This window comes from Chiloscyllium plagiosum, unplaced genomic scaffold, assembly GCF_037043375.1.
Source record: "Chiloscyllium plagiosum isolate Xiang-an unplaced genomic scaffold, Cpla_swu_hap1 HiC_scaffold_31, whole genome shotgun sequence".
Taxonomy (NCBI): domain Eukaryota; kingdom Metazoa; phylum Chordata; class Chondrichthyes; order Orectolobiformes; family Hemiscylliidae; genus Chiloscyllium; species Chiloscyllium plagiosum.
Window position 1 is genome coordinate 22,116,120 of NW_028270169.1, and position 20,728 is coordinate 22,136,847.

The 20,728-nt window shown below is 42.9% G+C and overlaps 1 protein-coding gene across 4 annotated transcripts in view; it reads left to right on the plus strand.

Moving 5' to 3' along the window:
- Positions 1–20,728, plus strand: part of ankrd13b (ankyrin repeat domain 13B) — a 391,612-nt gene that overhangs the window by 363,464 nt on the left and 7,420 nt on the right. For 3 of the 4 annotated variants that reach the window (XM_087977332.1, XM_087977334.1, XM_087977335.1), the window contains 3 exons: positions 1,016–1,176; positions 9,083–9,159; positions 20,132–20,722. In XM_087977332.1, the coding sequence (XP_087833458.1) occupies positions 1,016–1,176; positions 9,083–9,159; positions 20,132–20,327 (434 nt within the window). In that variant the 3' untranslated portion in view covers positions 20,328–20,722. The remainder of the gene's footprint in view (positions 1–1,015; positions 1,177–9,082; positions 9,160–20,131; positions 20,723–20,728) is intronic. The other variant, XM_087977333.1, reaches the window with a different exon arrangement.

Here is a 20,728-nt window from a genome sequence, read left to right on the forward strand (position 1 = left end):
TCTGGACTTAGCTGCAAACTGTAATTAGTCTAACATAGTTAGCACAGTGTTCCTGAAAGTGGTGAAATCTTTCCATTCTTGAAAGTAAATGTATAGGCATTGGTTTAGAAGAGGTTTGAGACATGACAAGAGCTAAATGCTGTGCTAATTTCACTCTGTGATCATTGTGTAATACCAGAGAGTGGCTATATGTAGAATTGTACTCTGGACATAGTCCCTTGAAAGCAGAAGAGATTTTGAACAGTTTAAAATTGGATCCTTAAGAGAGAATAAGAAGGAACTGTTTCAACTGGCAAAAGATTCGGTATCCCAAAGACATATGTTTAAAGAAATATTTAGCAACAGAACTAGAGTGGATACAATTTTTGTTTGGTTTTTGGGAATCCACTCAGAAATGGTGGTGGAAGCAGATTTAACAATAACTTTCAAAATGGATTACCCTCAAAAATAGAAAATAAAAAGCAGCCTATAGATAAAGTGAAGGGGAATGAGTCAAATGGATAGTTCTTTCAAAGAAACACCAGGGATAAGATGGACTGAGTCAACTCCTGCACTGTATGATTCCAACTCTACAAGCAATGTATCGTCTTTACTAAATGCTTTTATTAGATCTGCTAACTAAGATGTATGTAATAGTACGATCAAAGGTGTTGTTAGATTATCTTAATACCACTAAACCTATTGGTCTACACTTGCGCAACAGAACTTAAGCTCAATTCTTGGAATAGTAGGCACAGGGTTTCCAATGAACTTAGAATCATACAATCAAACAGGATAGCAGCCTGGCATTCAACTGTGCCATGTCTTTGAACTCAGAAGTTTCCAACTTTGCCAATACAAACGCAAGATCTCTTTAAAAACAGAAGAAACCTTTGACTTTCCATGTTACATTTCAATACATTCAAAGGCTTCTCCCATAATTATTGACTAAGTGTGTATCCAAGATGATAAAGTGGCTGATGGAATCTATTTTACAATGTGACATCAAGTTAAGTTTGCAAGTTTTTCTTGGCAGCTTCATGTCGTGGCTGTGATATGGACCCAGCGCTCTTTGAAGTACCCAGAGGCTATACTGTGGTTGGCAGTAACCGGGATTCTCTGAGGGAGGAGGATGATGACCTTTTGCAGTTCGCTATTCAGCAGAGTCTGCTGGAAGCAGGCACTGAGTATGATCAGGTAGGGCAAGGAAAGTCTGATGTTAGAAACAAGTACTACACCTTAAATTCACAATGTTTTAAAACAAGTCAAGGACTGAACATCAAGAAGATTGAGAATATTCATACATCATCTGGGTCTAAGAGTTGAAGCTTCAGATGTGCAATAATAGTAAATTATGTAAGGAATAATGAAAACCTGGATCTGATTAGCTGAATAGTAATCTAATTGAGCAATTTAAATAATGTCATAAGATTGAAGTTTGAGTAGTTAGCAACTGTTATTTAAATCCCTAAATGAGGTTATAGCTTTGAAATCACTTCCTATGACTAAGAAAACTGGTATTGTCGATTATGTCAATTGTAGTCAAGAGTTGATTCTGCATCTGGTTAATTCTTGTGCTGACAGCTGGTGGCAGTGCAATAATAATTCCCAAGGGCCGCAGTTTTCTTAATGTGCAGTGACATTCATACAAGGGATTCAGAGCTGGGATCTTATTACTACATAATTATTTGAATGGATTACTTGGAAAATAATTTTACATCCAGGGTAACCTGAAGATCTGGTAAAGCACTATATACATGCATTTTGTTTTGCATTAAGTCCACAGCACATTTATTCTTCTAAATCCTGAGTTAATTTCTTCCTGAATCCAGATCAAACAGCAATAGCCAAAACATTTGTAATTAGGAGGCATGACAATTTTGGAAGAAACATAAAATACTTGAGCCAAGAATTTCCTCAAGAGCTGCTCTCTTTCCACTAGCTCCAAATAAATAAATACTCACACTTGGCTTCACAATGTACAACATTAATAGGAGGTCATTTTTGTATACACAAGTAGTGTATTGGAGTCATAGTGTCATACAGAATGGAAACAGACCCTTCGGCCCAACTACTATCAGAAGGATGTTGTGAAACTTGAAAGGGTTCAGAAAAAATTTGCAGGGATGTTGCCAGCGTTGGAGGATCTGAGCTATAGGGAGAGGCTGAATAGGCTGGGGCTGTTTTCCCTGGAGTGTCGGAGGCTGACAGATGACCTTATAGATTTTTATAAAACCTTGAGGGGCATGGATAGGGTAAATAGACAAGGTCTTTTCCCTGGGTTGGGGGAGTCCAGAACTAAAGGGTGAGAGGGGAAAAATTTAAAAGGAACCTTTTAAATGGGTGGCACACTGGTTAGCACTTCTGCCTCACAGCGCCAGAGACCCGGGTTCAATTCCCGATTCAGGCGACTGACTGTGTGGAGGTCGCACATTCTCCCAGTGTCTGCATGGGTTTCCTCCGGGTGCTCCGGTTTCCTCCCACAGTCCAAAGATGTGCAGGTCAGGTGAATTGGCCATGCTAAATTGCCCGTAGTGTTAGGTGAAGGGGTAAATGTAGGGAATGGGTGGGTTGCGGGTCAGTGTGGACTTGTTGGGCCGAAGGGCCTGTTTCCACACTGTAAGTAATCTAATCTAAAGGGCAACCTTCTCATGCAAAAGGTAGTGTGTGTATTGAATGACCTGTCAGAGGAAGTGGTGGAGGCTGGTACAATTACAGCATTTAAAAGACATCCAGATGGGTACATGAATAGGAAGGGCTTAGAGGGTATGGGCCAAGTGCCTGAAAATGGGACTAAATTAATTTAGGATATCTGGTCAGCATGGATGAATTGGACTGAAGGGTCTGTTTCCGTGCTGTATATTTCTATGACTTTTTATTTCAAAAATATACTTTATTCATAAAATACTTTAATGGTCTGTACAGTTGGACATGCCATACATATATAAACATTCCATTTACATTTACAGGAAACAGAGTAATCATTCCTATTTACAGGTCTGTACGATTACATTTTTAGCTGAGGCGTCAGCAGAGCCCAAATGACTGCGCGGGCCCCCTGTTCTTCGTTAGGCAGGCAGATGTTACACGGTGGTCTTTCCCCACCGCGCCTTGGCGGCAGCTGCCCCAAGCTTCAGCGCATCCCTCAACACGTAGTCCTGGACCTTGGAATGTGCCAGTCTGCAGCACTCAGTCGGGGTCAACTCCTTCAGCTGGAAGATCAACAGGTTTCGGACCGCCCAGAGAGCGTCCTTCACCGAGTTGATGATCCTCCAGGCACAGTTGATGTTCGTCTCGGTGTGCGTCCCGGGGAACAGTCCGTAGAGCACGGAGTCCCGCGTCATGGCGCTGCTCGGGACGAACCTCGACAAACACCACTGCATTCCTCTCCAGACTTCTTCTGCGTAGGCACATTCCAGAAGGAGGTGTGTGACAGTCTCGTCCCCCCCGCAGCCGCTTCGAGGGCAGCGTGCGGTGCGGTAGAGAGTCTGGGTGTGCATAAAGGATCTCACAGGCAGAGCCCTTCTCACCACCAGCCAAGCCATGTCTTGGTGCTTGTTGGAAAGTTCTGGCGATGAGGCATTCTGCCAAATGGCTTTGACAGTCTGCTCAGGGAACCGCTCGATAGGATCTGCCCTCTCCTTTTCCCGAAGGGTCTCCAGGACACTACGGGCTGACCACTTCCTGATGGACTTGTGGTCAAAGGTGTTTTTCTTCATAAACTTCTCCACGAAAGACAGGTGATACGGAACGGTCCAACTACTCGGAGCGTTCCGCGGCAGCGAGGCCAGGCCCATCCTTCGCAACACCGGGGACAGGTAGAACCTCAGTACGTAGTGACACTTGGTGTTTTCGTACCGGGGATCCACGCACAGCTTGATGCAGCCACACACAAAGGTGGCCATCAGGGTTAGGGTGGCATTGGGTGTATTTTTTCCCCCGTTGCCCAGATCTTTGTACAGCGAGTCCCTTCGGACCCGGTCCATCTTTGACCTCCATATGAACTGGAAGATGGCCTAGGTGACTGCAGCGGCACAGGTTCTGGGAATAGGCCAGACCTGTGCCACGTATAATAGCAATGACAGTGCCTCACACCTGATGACTAGGTTTTTTCCCGCGATGGAGAGCGACCGTAGCTTCCATCTGCCCAGTTTCTGCCTCACTTTACTGATACGCTCCTCCCAAGACTTGGCACACGCCCCAGCCCCTCCGAACCAAATACCCAGCACCTTCAGGTGGTCAGTCCTGACAGTGAAGGGGATCGAGGATTGGTCGGCCCAGTTCCCGAAGAGCATGGCCTCGCTCTTGCCTCGGTTTACCTTGGCCCCTGCGGCCCGTTCGAACTGGTCACATATGCGCATGAGTCTGTGCACGGACAGCGGATCCGAGCAGAAAACGGCGACGTCATCATGTACAGGGAGGCCTTAACCTGCAGGCCCCTGCTGCCAGGAATAGTCACCCCTCTCAGGCTCGCATCCCTCCTGATGGACTCGGCAAATGACTCTATACAGCACACAAACAAGGCAGGAGAGAGAGGGCAACCCTGCCTGACTCCAGATCTGACTGGGAAGCTATCTGATTCCCACCCATTGATTGAGACTGCACTGACAATGTTGGTGTAGAGCAGTCTGATCCAATTGCAGATTCCCTCCCCAAAGCCCATTTTGGAGAGAACATCTCTCATATACGTGTGTGATATCCTGGCAAAGGCTTTCTCCTGGTCCAGGCTGATCAGGCAGGTGTCCAACCCTTTGTCCTGCACGTAGGCGATCGTATCCCTGAGGAGTGCGAGACTCTCAGCGATCTTCCTGCCCGGCACAGCACAGGTTTGGTCAGGGTGAATCACCGACCCCAGAGCAGACCTGACCCGGTTGGTGATTACCTTTGACAGAATTTTGTAATCCGCATTCAACAGTGAGATTGGTCTCCAACTTTTGAGTTCCTCCCTCTCCCCCTTCCGCTTGTAGATGAGGGTGATAATGCCTTTCCTCATGGATTCACTCATGGTACCTGCCCGAAGCATACTGACATACACCTCCAGCAGGTCCTGGCCAATCAAGTCCCATAGAGTGGAATAGAGCTCGACCGGTAAGCCGTCACTTCCGGGAGTTTTATTCTTTTCGAAGGACTCGAGGGCCTTGGTCAGCTCATCCAGAGATAGTGGCTGGTCCAGCCTCTCCCGTGTTCTGTCGTCTAAGACCTCCGTGATAGAGGACAGGAACGACTGGGAGGCCGCGCTGTCGGTCGGCTTCGCGTCATACAGACTGGCATAGAAGGATTTACTGGTCCTCATGACGTCAGCCTGAGATGACGTTATCTTCTTCCTTCAGGCTGCTGAGCACGGAGCTCTCTTTGTGCACCTTCTGGAAGAAGAAACGTGAGCACGTCTCGTCCTGCTCCACCGAGCGGACCCTGGATCGGAAGATTATCTTGGAGGCCTCCGAAGCAAAGAGCGAGGCTTGCTGGCCCTTCACCTCCTTGAGGTCCTCCGTGATATCCACCCCCATCGTCTGCAGCAGGAGCAGGTTCTGCATACTTTCCTGGAGCTGGGACAGTTTTCCCTACCTCTCTCTCGCCTCCTGAACACCTTTGATGATGAAGAACCTCTTGATGTTCCCTTTTACTGTTTCCCACCAGTCTGCTGGGGACTCAAACAGGGGCTTCACGGTTCTCCAACCTGCGTAGTCCCTCTTGAGCTCCTCATTGTTTCCCGGGGTCAACAGCTTTCTGTTGAGCTTCCACGTTCCCTTACCAGCCCGCTGCTCATCCTGTAGGTGATAGTCGGCCAGCAGGAGGCAGTGGTCAGAGAAGAACACCGGCTTGACGTCGGTGGATCTGACCGAGAGCGTTCGGGACACAAACAGGTAATCTATCCTTGAGCGGATAGACCCATCTGCCCGTGACCAGGTGTATCTACGCTGCGCTCCGTCTGCAGGGGCGCTGAAGACGTCGTGCAGCTTGGCATCTTTTACCGTGTCCATCAGGGCTCTGGACGTGGTGTCCAGTTTACTGTCCCCCCCGCCGGATCGTCCATCTGCATCAATGATACAGTTGAAGTCTCCGGCCAGAATGACCGGCCTGGACGTAGCCAGCAACAGTGGAAGCTGCTGCAGGACGGCCAACCGTTCACTCTTACCCACTGGGGCGTACACATTAATCAGTCTCAGGGAAGCATTCCTGTACATGACATCGGCGACGAGGAGGCGCCCCACCACCTCCTTAACCTTGGAGATGGTGAAGTTGCCTCCTCGCAACAGGATACCCAGGGCGGAGGCGCGGCTATCGTTGCCCCCCCCGACCAAACTGACGGCCCATGGGCCCACAAGCTCGACCATCTCCTGTAGCTGCTGAGGTGCGGTATCCCACACTCCTGCAGAAACAGGACGTCGGCATTAACGTTGGCCAGGAAGGCCAGCGTAGAAACACATCGTGTAGCCGATTTGATGCTACGCACATTGATGCTGGCAATTTTTAACCCCATTTTAACAGTTTACACTGTCTATTTGTTGCTGGTCTTGCCTCTCTGGGGTAGCTGTGTGCATCCCCGTGGTGACGGCAAACTGCTGGACCTTCCCAGGGCTGAGGTAGCTGTCCGGCTCCACGCTGAAGCCATTTCCCCGCTCTGGTGTCTTTGGGTCGGGCCCAGGCTCTGCATAGTCCAGTTCTCCATCTGACAGCGGGGCTGTCACAGGACCGCTGCTCCCAGTTACCTGGAGCTGTGGGCCGGTGGGTACCTCTTGGTTCTCACCGGGTGCGGGGAGGGCTTTACCCGTCCCCTCAGAGGGATCGTCTTTTCCTGCTTGGGCGGTGCTGCCCTCCTTTTTCCCCACGGCGCTCTGTCTCTTCCTCTGGTGACGACCCTACTTGCGCCCGTCCTCACTGTCGGAAGAGCTGCCTGTATCCTCGCCGTGTAGGTGTCGCTTCCCCCCTCTCTGGGTGGCTTTGGGAGGTTTCCTCTTCCTGCTTTTGACAGTAATCCAATCCTCTGCCTCCTTTGATCCCTTCTCTTCCATTTCCTCCGTCTGTCCTGAAGGAGCTTGGATCGGCTGCTGCACCTCCCCGCTGTCTGCCGTCTGCTCTGCTACAGCCTGCCCTTCCTTCTGGGTGCCTCCAGACACCGTTCCTGTGCTAGTTTGTGGTACCGTGCTGGTCTTAGGCGGTCCACGGCTCGTGTTGCCACCTCCGGCCAACTGTGCGTAGGTGGCGGCCCTCGTCTTGGGCAGGCCTTGTACATGTGGCCCGCCTCTCCGCACAGATTATAGTTCTTGGCCTCCTTACATTCCTTGGTCGGGTGGCCTTCCTGCTTGCAGTTTCGGCAGACGGTCACCTTACAATCCGCCACCATGTGGCCTGATCTCCCGCAGGTTCGGCACACTTTTCGCTGCCCTGCGTACGTCAGGTAACCTCTGCTTCCTCCGATGGCAAAGCTGGAGGGTGGGTGGAGGATGTTCCCACTGGCATCGACCCTCAGGGTTACCCTGATCTGTCTTTTGCTGGTCCAGATCCCGAAAGGATCAACCACCTCGGTACTCTCTCCCTCAACCTGGACGTATCTTCTCAAGAAGGTCAGGACATCTGCTGCTGGGACGTGAGGGTTGTACATCTGGATTGTTACAACCCGACTCCTCTGCGCAGGAAGCACACACAACGGGACCGCCGACAAGATGGAGAATAGAGGTTCCCCTTCCTTCTCCTTGAAGACCTTTAGGAGCTGCTCGCAATTCTTCACGCTCCTGAAGGTCACGTTGAAATAGCCTGCCGCAGGGAAATCCTGCAGGCAGTACACGTCCGCCACTTCAAACCCGCAGCACTCCAGCAAAATCTTCACAAACACTGTTCGATCGACTGGTGTGTGCTCCTCCACCTTCTTCACAGTCGCCCTGACTGTGTTGCGAATGCCCTAGCCAGGGTTGCGAGCGGCTGCTGAGGCCATAGCTCTGAGGTTGGCTGGTACCTGAATTGGTGTTAGGCCGAAGCCAGCATAAAGATCCACCAAAAGCAAGTCAGCACAACCAAACGATCCTCCAATGTCCAATCACGATCCAGCGATGGCCTCCAGCAGCTCCAACGACTCGCAACACGATCCCCGGGGTTTCTCCCCCGCCAGCACACGTCCGCTGCATCAAACCTGCAGCACTCGCACAGAATCGCTTCCTCAGGAACTACACATATTCCGAGCCAAAAGGCCGAGAAGCCAGATGTGCCACAGTGTTGTATATTTCAATGACTCCATGACTCTAGTCCATGCCGACCTTGTTGCCAAACTTAACAAGTTCCAATTGCGTGCTTTTGGCCCATATCCTTCCAAACCTTTTCTACTCCAACTGAGTAATGAAGGCAAACGTGCTAAATGCCTTTTTAGTGATCCTGTCTACTTGTGATGCAAATTTCACCTGAACCAGCAGGTCTCTTGGTTTTATAACATTATTCTCCATCAATATCATCCTGACCTGGGATGAGAATTTTTATCATGACAATGAGCAGTAACGTTTTGTAATATGACTTTCAATCAGAGAGACAGATGGTTTTTTTCAAGTTGCAGAGCAATGAATGAACTGCTGAGATAATTGCTACTCCAGATTTCACAATATGTTAAGATGCAGTGCTGTGCAGTGTCATCATTTTTGGACATTCACTAACTTGATCTTTGATTTTTCAATTGTGTTGTTTTTCATTTGCCCAAGTACAAGGCAATCAGTTTCCTTACTTACAAGATTGAAACTAATGAAAAAAACACTATTTAACCCTTTCAAGTTCATCTCTTAAGACAAAACCTACGCAGGTCTCTCACCACACCATCCTGTCACCTTTTAAATGATTACAAAACTTTGCCTCCAATGATGTGATTTAAAAAGCCACTTCACATGTTGATCCCTTTCTCAGAAGACTTTGGTTAATTTTACAAGTAGATTAAGGTGTCTGTTACAACGCTGGTTACCAAAATGTGTCTTGGACAAAGCAGGCACCTGCAGTAGCATTGGGAGGAAAGTAGGATTTTATTTTTTAAAAAGTGCAATTTGTAGTTTTAGGTCAGTTCAGATTTTGGACAGGTATCATGCTTCCAACTTTATTCACCTTATTTATTATTCGTTTTACTTTCTAGGTGACCATCTGGGAAGCACTGACCAACAGCAAGCCAGGAACACGCCCGATGACTTGTGAGGATAGAAAAGGAGAAAGGTAGTGCAGATTCAGAGAGATTCCTTTACTCTCTTACTGGTGTACATGCATTTGTAGTATAACATACTCATTAAATAGAAACAAACTTGTCAGAAAATCATATCATTATTATACATCTCTCAATGTGATTATCATAAAGCATTGTTTTGTTGATCAATGGCAGAGAAAAGACTCAGAAAAAAAGTAACTTCTAGTAAATCATATTCAGTTCATATTGACATCAAGCAGGAATTATAGGATGACTACAAAAAGAAATGAAGAGCTAAGAAGTGCCTTTTACTCTTCAAGTTTAAAATGATCCCATAGCTTTTCAGTTGCAACTTACCTAGATGGGCAGAGGGATGAATCATATTTCTGATAGAATGTCCATCTGATCACCTCATGGTCAATGATGTTTGATAGTACAATACTTAAATAAATGCAATGCACAATGGTGGCTTTGCTTATCCATGTCTTCTTCAGCTGGTCAAAGACTAATGTACATTGAAGGAATTAAAGAACATGAGTAATGATAGTTGATTTATCTGACATTCCATAGATGACAATCCACAACTCAGTTGATGCCATGAAGGTCTACATTTTGGACTTGCACAGTAAAATTTATAGCTTAATGTTGAAGAAATGTATGTTGTTCCCATGGACAACACAATAGCAAAGTTGTAGGAGATCTCATATTCCACTTGCTGAGCTCAGCCAAATGATTAGCTTCCAAACTTCGTGCTACAATGAAAGGCCATTACATCATACCTCTTCTAGAACCTTACTTGCTTTGTACCAGCTCAGCATTCCACAGACTTGTTGAATTGTGTGGTTTTGTGGAAGGAGGTGGCAGGTATAAAAAGCATAAAGAGATTCAGAGCATAGTAAAATCTCTCTTATCATCTCAGGTTCGTAGAAGTGTTAAACAAATAGGTGTTCAAGAGATTTATTTGACCGTAGTCTATGTAAATAAAGAAATAATTATCTACCTGTCAATGATATAACCTTGCAATAGGCCTTGGAAGTTTGAGTTGATGTTGGTCAATGTCCAGATTGCTGCAAGCAGATACTTGGAAAGCTGTCGGCTTTTTACAAAAGGCATTGGTGATAAACTGGATAACACTGTATTTTCCGCCAGGATCCTAATGACAACAGTACAAACAAGGACAGCTGTTCCAAGATCTGTCTAGCAGATTTACAAATTTGATATGGATGATATCAAGATCTCATTGGTCCTATGTTTGGTGAAGATTTAAGAATTGCCTACCCCAGAGGGTGTTTTTGAGTACAAAATACCTACTATGAGTTAATTTGAGTTGTCAAAAATTAAAAGAATTATGGATGCGCTGAAAATGTATTCATTCCCTATGCGAGTGACACCAGCAAAGCTTTTAGAGTATGTGAATTGCAGAATCCTATTGTCAGCATCAAGTAAATGTCACGCATAATTAAAGTGTAGGCACACATAATAACACTGCAATAACTTTAATTCCTCTAATATTTACACATTGTGATTGTTGCTAGTGGGACATTTCAAGCTCAAATCACCAAGGTAGACATTCATGCTAAAGCTTCCAATTACAGCAATGACTGTGCATTTTGTTCCATTGTAGCTCATAGGTAATGCAAGTGACTTTGAGTTTGCATCACATTGATGCTGTCAAATTATTGTTTCTACTTTGGCCCTGTTTGGATGCTTTTCATCAGTCATAAATTAATAGGTTAGAAGGAAATGGTAAGACCCAGGTACAATCCCACCTCCATTGCCAATCATTAATTTCACACTAAGTTATAGGTGTGGCAAAGATGCCATTTGTAAGTCCTTCACTGTATTGCACCTAACTGCAAAGTTTGCTTGAATTAAATATTACAGTTTACTTGTTGAATTTGACACAAGGTCTTAATTATCATGCACTGGGTTGGCTTTATAAATCTGGAGGAGTGTTTTATACATAACAACATCCATTTATGTTACCAAGACCCAGCGGATCACACCCCTTTCATAAAAGCAGAGAATGTGCAGCCAGAGCTCTCAGTGCTGTATAAGCAATCTCTGTTTTCAACTGGCCCTCTTATAATTAATTCTTAGAGGGCTGAAGGACATTCTTTATTCTCCTTTGTGTTCAACGTTTCAGAGAAACAGACATTTTTCAGTCATGTGTCTGCTCCAAAATGACACTTCTTCAACCTAATTTTGAATACAGAACCTCGATTATCCGAACGAGATGGGTGGAGACTATTATGTTCAGATAACTGATTGCTTGGATAACGTTTTAATGGGACCTTGAGATATTGTTTGGATAATCCAAAATTCGGATAATTGATGTTTGGATAACCAAGGTTGTTCTGTATATTTGCAAGTTGCAGTTCACTCTGAGCAGAAACGGAGATTTTTTGGACATAGTGCAGAAAAGTGCCAGCAGTCCACAAGGAGTTAATAGATTTTATTTGCTCAGTTTATCCTTTCATATGAATATTTTCACAATGCAGTATGTTGTTTTATTATTCATAACTGTAAATAGGTTTTAATTTAAAACATTTATTACATGTCTAGAGGGTTTTATGAAAAAAAAGTATTTTCTTTCTACTGAGATCAAACCCTAATTGCTTACATTGTAAAATCCATTAAAGTTAGTGACAAAATAAATTATTCATCCCACTTTCACAAATTCAAATTATTGTCTTCAATACTGCATACTGGGGAACTCTCAAAATAACTTCTATAATATCCACCAAATCGGGCAATGTTTGACCAGTCTCTGCCTTCCCATTCTTCATCCTTCCATGAGTGGAAATACTTGATCCCCTGTTTGCTCTGTCCAGACCTGCCATGATTTTGAATATTTTAATCAGATTTCCTTCCAACCTTCTCCTCTCCAAAGAAAACAGTATCAGCTTCTCCAACCTGTCTTCGTAACTGAAATTCTTCATCCCTGAGAGCATTCTCAGAAATCTCTTCTGCGCTGCCTCCCATCTATCCTAAAATGTGGAGTCCATAACTGGGCACAGTACTCCAACTGAGGCCAAATCAATGTCTTATATAAATGCAACATTAACCTCCTTGCTTGCGTACTCCATTTCCCTGTTAATAAAACTTGAACTGCATTTGCTTAGCTTAATCTTGCATCTTTTTTTAAAAGCAAGGGTGAAACAGTTACTATTCTGCAGCATCATGGCAACAATTCAAAGTCAAAAGAAGACTGAAAAATAGTCAAAGCCTCTGCAATTCCCATTCTCCTTCTCATTTCCCTCAATATGCTTGATTGCATCTCATCACTTCCAGTGCTTTGTCAACTTTAAGTATAGACCAACTACCTAGTTCCTGTCAATTCAGTTTCCTCCTGTTTCACCACTATGGTCTGGGTAGACTCTTGTTAAAGTTGGATGAATAGCATTCATTCATTATTTCAGCTACGCCCCTTGTAGCCATGCATAAGTCCAACGTTTGGTGCCCAATTTACTACATTGCTCCCTTTATCACCTTTTTATTAATAATGTGCCAATCAAAGAGTTTGGAAATCCCACTTACGTTAACCGCAACCTCGTTTCATATTCGCTCTTTGTCTTGTTTCACCCATTTGCTTTTTCACTATTCCTCTGAAACTTTGATGTACTGCCTGATTCGGAATTCTAACTTCCACCCAACATCTATGTTAAACACAGTTTTTCTTTCTTATCATAAATTCTACCTCTTTTTCTTATCTAGTGAGCTCTGGATTTGTTTGCTTTGCTCTTCCCTTTTGAGGGAAAATACGACGACCATATCCAAGCCATCTCTTCTTTGAAGGTTGCCCATTGTTCTGGTATAGTTCTTCCTCCCAACTTTTGACTCCAATTTATTTGATCCTGTTCCATTCTTACTCCATTGAAGTTGGCTGTCTCTCGATTAGTTATTCTTCCCGTAATTTGTTAATTTTCCCTTTCTGTAGCTGCATTAAACCTAATGATATAATGGAAAATATTTATAATACCTTCAAACTATGTGAGAAACTATGGGCAGAATCTTGCAGGTTTGGCAGGTGTCTTGCACATTACCAAGAAAACGAGAGAAAGGACTGTCATATTTTTGGAACATCAGGGCCTTAAGGGGTCAGCAAGTAGGTCTTTATCCAGTATCAGTTCCCAGGGCATGAAAGTCCCTCTCCTAGGCTTAGCTTATGCTGGCAATGTAACTCCTGGAGATCAGGCCATGGCTAAACGTAGAAGATATGTCAGGGAGGAGGAAGGGTATTGGTTTTCACTGCTGAGGCTCTCAGCTGGAGCAGAGGATTATCATCTCAGATCTGTTCAGCACAGGGTGCCTTCCATTGACAGCTCACCCAAGCTGATGAGTAAAGAATGATCGCACACTCCTTACCCTGGGGGTCAGGGAGAGGTGGGAGTATGGTTGCTTATAGAGCAGCATACACCTGGGTTAGCCCCAGCAGTGACAAGCTGAGGCCCTGACAAGGTCATTAATTATCCACTTAGGGTCTCCATGTGTGTTTGGATAGGAAAGTTGGCAATGGACCTTCCCATCACAAACTTAATTTGTGTGGAGTTAAGAAGAATTGGGAATTGGATAGGCTTCCTCCCCATCTGTTTAATTGTGCTTCCAGCTTCACCTCCTCCAGGCCTGAAAGATTCAGCTCTCAGATCCAAGACTGGAAGGTGAAATCTCTCAGTATTCACTTTGGAATTATTTTGTTGTTCAAACTCCTTTCCATCAATACTAACAAAGCTCAAAAAAATGGAAGCAGGAATATGCATAAAACCCTTTGAACTTGCTGTACTATTGAATCAGATCATGGCTGACTTTCTGCCTCAACCCAGTGCCCCTGCTCTATTGTGATACTGATTGATTCCTTTAGCGTTCAAACTTATAGTCCAAAGGAACCATTAAAATGCCACCATACTTGCTCCATCACAGATGAATTTCTGTGTCATGAGAACAGAAAGTGCTGGAAATACTCATCAAGTCAGACAGCACTTCTGGAGAGAGAAATAAAATTAATATTTCAGATAGATAAAAAGGTCATCAATCTGAAAATTTTCTTTCTCCATCTAACCTGCTGAATATTTCCAAGATTTTCTGTTTTTCTTCACTTCAGATTCTCAGAATTGTCAGTAGTTTGCTTTTGTATTATATTTTAGAACAATGTCTTTTAGTGCTGGAAAGTAGCATGCCAATGTTTCAATGAGTAAAGTCATTACAGGAAATAGAATTTTTTTAAAAAATGAAATTTTAACTCTTTGAGTGAAAGAAGCATCTGCAATGAGATAGACAGGTTAATGGCACAAATAGAGATAAGTGGTTGAGATATAATTGGCATTACAGAGACATGATGCAAGGTAGTCAGGGTGGGAAATATTTCAGAGAGACAGAGAGAATAGCAAAGGAGGAGAGCAGCCCTGGTAGCAAAGGATGACATATGAGCATTAGTAAGAAAGGATCTGGGCTATGAAGATCATGAAGTGGAATTGGTATGGTTGGACATTATGGATAGCAAGAATCAGAAAATGCTGGTGGGAGCAGTTTTTAGGGATCCTGCTGCAATTGTAACAGTAGACAGAGCATTATACAAGAAAATATTGGACCTTGTAAAAGTGGCAATATGATAATTGTTGGGGATTTTAATCTTCATTTTGACTGGAACAATCAAATTGGCGAAATCACTGCAGAAGATCAGTTTGCAGAATATTTTCATGACAATTTCCTGGCGCAATACATTGCGGAACCAACCAGGGATAACGTTATCTTAGATGTTATGTGGTGCAGTGAAGTGAGGTTAACCTTTAATGAAACAGGAAAATATCCTCTGGGAAATAGTGATTGCAATTCCATTAAATTCTATTTTAACGTTGAAAGTGATGTATTCCATAGACAAACAAGAAACTTAAACAAAGCAAATTACGTGGGTATGAGAGGAGAGCCAACTAAGACTAATTGGATAAATAGACTAAAATGTATTACTGTAAAGGCAAAGTGGGAAACATTTAAAGAATCAATTGAAATAGTTCAACCAAAGTACATTCCATTGACAAATAAAAACACAGCAATAATGACACATCTGTGGCTCACAAAGGAAGTTAAAGATTAATCATAGAATCCGTACAGTGTGGAAGCAGTCCATTTGGCCCATCGAGTCCACACCAACCCAGCCTGTCCCTGTGCCCCTGCATTTCCCATGGCTAATCTACCTACCCTATACGTGCCTGAACACTGTGGGCAATTTGGCACAGCCAAACCGCCTATCCTGCACATCTTTGGACTGTGGGAGGAAACCAGAGCTCCCACAGGAAACCCACACAGACATGGGGAGAATGTGCAAACTCCACACAGACAGTCACCTAAGGGTGGGTTCGAAATGGATCTCTGGCACTGTGAGACAGCAGTGCTAATCACTGAGCCTCTCCTGTGTTAGATTAAAGGAAGAGTTTTATAATTTCAAGAAACTATAACAAATAGACTCATAGAGGTTTACAGCACAGATGGAGGCCATTTGGCCCATTATGTTTGTACCTGTCAGCAAAGATCTAACTACATTAATCATATTTTGCAGCTTTTGGCCCATAGAGCTGGAGGCCATAATAATGCAAGTGAATATCTACATACAGATTAAATGTTACCAGGATTGCAATCTAACTTTCAGGCAGTGAGCTCCAGGTGCTCACTACTCTCTGATGAACAAGGTTTCTCCTCAATCCTCCTCTTAGCCTTCTGCCTCTTACCTTAAATCTACATCGCCTGGTAATTGACCTCTCTACTAATGGGAAAAATGCCTTCTTACCCATCCGGTCTATGCCCTTATGATCATATATACCTCTATATTATCCCAGCTCAATCCTCACTGCTCCCCCACCAATTCAATCTTTCTTCATAGTTCAGACCCTCCTGCCCAAGGAGCATCCATGTAAATACCTTCCACATTCTCTGTACAATCATGTCCTTCCAACAATGTGTTGAGCTAGAACTTCATACAGGGCCCCAGGTATAACCTAACCAACATTTTATACTGTTCCAGCATAACCTTCTTGCCCTTCATCTCACAAGGGCAAGAATCCCAAATCTGAGGATTAGGATTGTTTGAGAAACGAGCAAAGGGGTACCAATAAGTTGATTAAAAGTGAAAGAGTAGAATATGTGAGTAAGCTAGCCAGAAATATAAAAGCAAACTGCAAGAGCTGGGGTAAGTTAGTATCAAAAAAAGGAAGCAAGTAGCTTAAGTAAGAAGTGAAAGCAGGAGAAATAATACTGAGGGATGTGGAAGTATCAGTGCATTGAACAAATAAAGCAGAAAACGTAAGTTTCATTCCAGAAATGGATGGTAACTTCACTTAAATGGTCACAAATCTTTGAAATTCTCTGTTCCGGGGTGAGGTTGGAGTCTCCACATTGAACACATTTAAAGCTGGAATAGCCAGACTTTGGTCTCTCAGGGTATCAGAGGATATGAGAAATGGGCAGGAAAATGGAGTTGAAGCTTAAGATCAGCAAGGATTATATTGAACAGTGAAGAAGAATTGACAAGCCAAATAGTCGACTCCAGCTCCAATTTCTTGTCTTCTGTGCATAGTGGTGGTTGTTTAAGAAAGCAGTGCTTGTAAAATTGTAACGTGTCACAGATATATAGTCTATTCCCTTGTAAAGTAGTACACAACCTTTCTTGTGGTTCTATCCATCCCCAAAACAGCTTGATTCCATTTTAAAAAGATGTATGTTGTCTTGATTAGATTAGATTCCCTACAGTGTGGAAACAGGCCCTTCAGCCCAACAAGTCCACACCGACCCTCCAAAGAGCAACCCACCCAGACACATTCCCCTATATTTACCCCTGACTAATCCACCTAACACTACGGGCAATTTAGCATGGCCAATTCACCTAATCTGCACAGCTTTGGAGTGTGGGAGGAAACTGGAGCACCTGGAGGAAACCCACGCATACACAGGGAAAATGTGCAAATGCCACACAGACAGTTGGTCAAGGCGGGAATTGAACCCGGGTCTCTGGCGCTGTGAGGCAGCAGTGCTAACCACTGAGCCACCTTATTTGTGTTGGCCCAAGATGTCAGAATCCGTCAAGTTTATCCTAAGCAGCCATACCTCGGAAACGTTCTTAAATCTCTTGTCAGCCCTCTTAATGTAAAATCCAAACATTGCTTTGAAATTATTCATGAGAAAATAGGGATTTCACACGGAGAGTTGAGATGAAAGTGTGAGTCATTTCTCAGAGGGATAAATATAAATGAAATATATATGCAATAAAGTTTTAAATCAGATTATACAGATCAAAAGCTCACAAGGTAGCATAGCTAATATTGATGTGCATGGAGTATTGACCTGAATACCAAAAACAAGGATGCTGCAAAGTTTATAGCTGTTGTCTGCTCCCAGATTTGAATTACAGCTATACCATAGTAAACACTTCTTGCAGTGATGCAAGACCAGAAAGAAACACTACCTTGTCTCCTTTCCTATTCACGTCAATACAACAGTGAACTTAGCAGAAGCAGAGTGGCTAATGAGTTGACTGCTGTTGAGGTGTAAATGCTGCCTTTTGGAAAAATGCTAGTTTAGTAAATAATTTAGATGCTTTTTGATTGTTAGCTGTGCTTTGTTCCCCAGCTTCAATTCAGCCAGGATTTTAGCTGTGATGACCTGAATAAGGGATTGCCTGCAGTGTGGTCTCAGTTATGTTGGTGGTACTTCTACTTACCTATGCAGCTGGCTCAGGCAAAGAAGCTGCAACTCTCTTGCCATGTATTCTGGTGAGCGTGTGAGCTAATATACAGTGCAGTTAACCTTGGCCAGATACAATGTGCGCCAGACTGATTGCAGTCCATGCTGAGGCTGTCAGATAAAGTGCTTACTAGATATCTAACAGTGAAATACAAGGCAGCAATTGAATTAGGCATCTCAAATCACATCATTATTCTTGTAAGTAAAGCACAAAAGGTGCTCAATTTAACCAATGCCAAAAAGTTGCTCGTCTTTATGCTAAATACTGTACTTAATTTTCTTTTTAAATCAATATGGGAATTTCTTCATTCTTTCAACAAAGAGTGAGCAAGACTCTGAAGGTCAATAATGTCATGTGCCTGCCAATGGAATCTCCATTTAATTTCAAGTTTTCTGGTAATAGATCTCCAAAGTTTGATATAATCGCCCCAACGTCTGAACTATGTGTAGACACCTACTCATTCAGGACTGTGGGAACTTGGACTGCAAGATTTCCAAAAAAATACAAAATGTTAACTTTCCGTTTCCTGTCCTGTGAAGAGAGATCTGTTTGACACTTGCTGTACTTTTGCTTCAAATTCTTTTGCCAAAATTCTCATTTTTACAATATCATTGTGAGGATGGCTGTGTGTATGATGGCAAACATGTTTGTTTTTCAGAAGATAAAATAAAGTCCTTCAGTGCTCAAAGGGTTAAAGGTAAGGACAAGAGATTGGGGGCCACTGGATTTCTCTCGCTCTGAAGTGATTCATTTGCTTTTATTCACTGGTGTTGAACCTTGGGCCAGATGCAGTAACATCACGATTTTTTCTGGCAGTATGGTCTTTACAGGTTTGATGGTACACATTGACGGCCCAACCAAAATAAAGAATGGTAAATGGGATTACCTAGACCTGTAATAAGTATATTGCCAAATCTGACTGGTGTTATTACTAAGTATTATAATTCTTAATTACAGCTCTGTAGTTCTAATTTTCTATGCTTTGTGGGTGCTTTGTCATGATGGGTTGAGGTGGCTTGGAACCTGTACTCAGTTAGCATCTTTTTTAAGTCTTCCATGCCTTTTTGCTCAAGTGACTTTCTGGAGTCTTGTGTACATTTGGGTTTTAGATTAAGTAATTAACCAAACTTTCTAAAACAATGGATGCACGTTGAAACAATAGTACAATTAATGACTATGGCTAAATTATTGACCCGGCTAAGGTATTTGGTAAAATCAACCTTTAATTTGGTTACATTACTTTATAGTATTCCTACTATTGGTGTTTGTTTTCACATAACTGTTAATTCTCAATCAATTAAATTTCAGAAGTTTCAATGCATTAAATATGTTAGTTCATTGTCTAGGTTTAGAGAAAATGCTTGAAAGTTTAAATTGGTATAATGTTTCATTTTTCTTTAAGAACAATAGATTGTCAAAGGATTGCAGAAGTTTTGTAATTTCCTCTAAGACTGTGGCTATTTGATATGTTCATGGATGATGAACATCATACCTGGCTTCAAGAAGTGTGTGTATATATATATAAGTAAATATTTTTGTGTGTGCTATTTCGCCCAAAATATATTCTCGTGCTTAGTATTGCATTCCATATTACCTCACCTTATTCTGTGGATAAAATACTACCCTATAAACAGAGATTCCAAAAGTGTCAACATGATTCTACACTGGGTTTGTAAGTATCTTGATCAATATTCTATTGTCAATGTTATCTTGCCTGTACACACAGTTCATGAGTTGCAACACTTAAAATGGCTGATTCCTTGAGTTGAAAGAACTAGTCAACTTTTAGACACATTTAAATGATCTTATTTTGAATTTTCTGTCACTTTGAAGAGGATTACAAAATAATTTTGAATTACCTATCCTTAAAGGACAATGCCTTTTGATGCTGCAATTGGAACAAATAATACCTTGGACTGGAAGTTCTAGATGTGAATGTTAGCCAGTTGCAACAACACAGGAATTTAGTGACTGCACATGGGGCTTATCCATTACTTCCCGCTCACTTAGCTCTTAATTCAATTCTATTCTAGGCTTGCAGTGTAATAAAGGTCCTAAAATTACTCAACTACTGGAAAATAATCACTTAATTTGTGATGGCATGTTTAGGTATTCTTATAATACTGTCTGGTTCCTGAAAGTTTTACTTTGACTCAGAATAACATAATATTAATAGTATGAGTGGTTGGTCTCCAGGCAGGATGTTCGAGAAGAGAGTTCACAAGCAAGTACTTATCATTTGTTACTAACTGTGTATACAATGATTGTTTCAGAACACCACAACACAATATTCTCAGTCAGCCCAGCACCCAGCACATACCCAGCAACCAACTGTACCCCAACTATGATGAGCAGCTGCGACTGGCTATGGAACTCTCTACAAAGGAGCAAGAAGAAGTAGAGAAACGTAAACGGCAGGAGGAGGAAGAACTGGAACGCATTATTCAACTTTCACTCACCGAGAAATAGTGTCACCACTCAATTGTTCTTTCACAACAGAATTTTTTAAAGATTAAAAAAATTAAAAATAAAAGACAATATGTAAGGTCACCAGTCCATGCATTGCTAATGGGCACAAAAGAGTGTCAACAGTAAAGCAAAATGCAAGGCTGGTTAACAGCCACACAGTTGTGCATTGAAAGCGCACCATTGAAAAATGCCTGAACAGCCCATACTTTATTCTACTGTCTTTCACATCAGTCTTTGTACTTGGTTCAAGGGTAATCATAACCAGAGGTTCATTTGTTTCCAATATTGATTATTTCGGCTAATGGCTACATTTTATATCAGTGAGAAAAAAAGGCTAATAGGTTGTTAGCTATCTGAATTGGCAACTGGTTATTACAGGCAACTGATTATTACAGGCAACT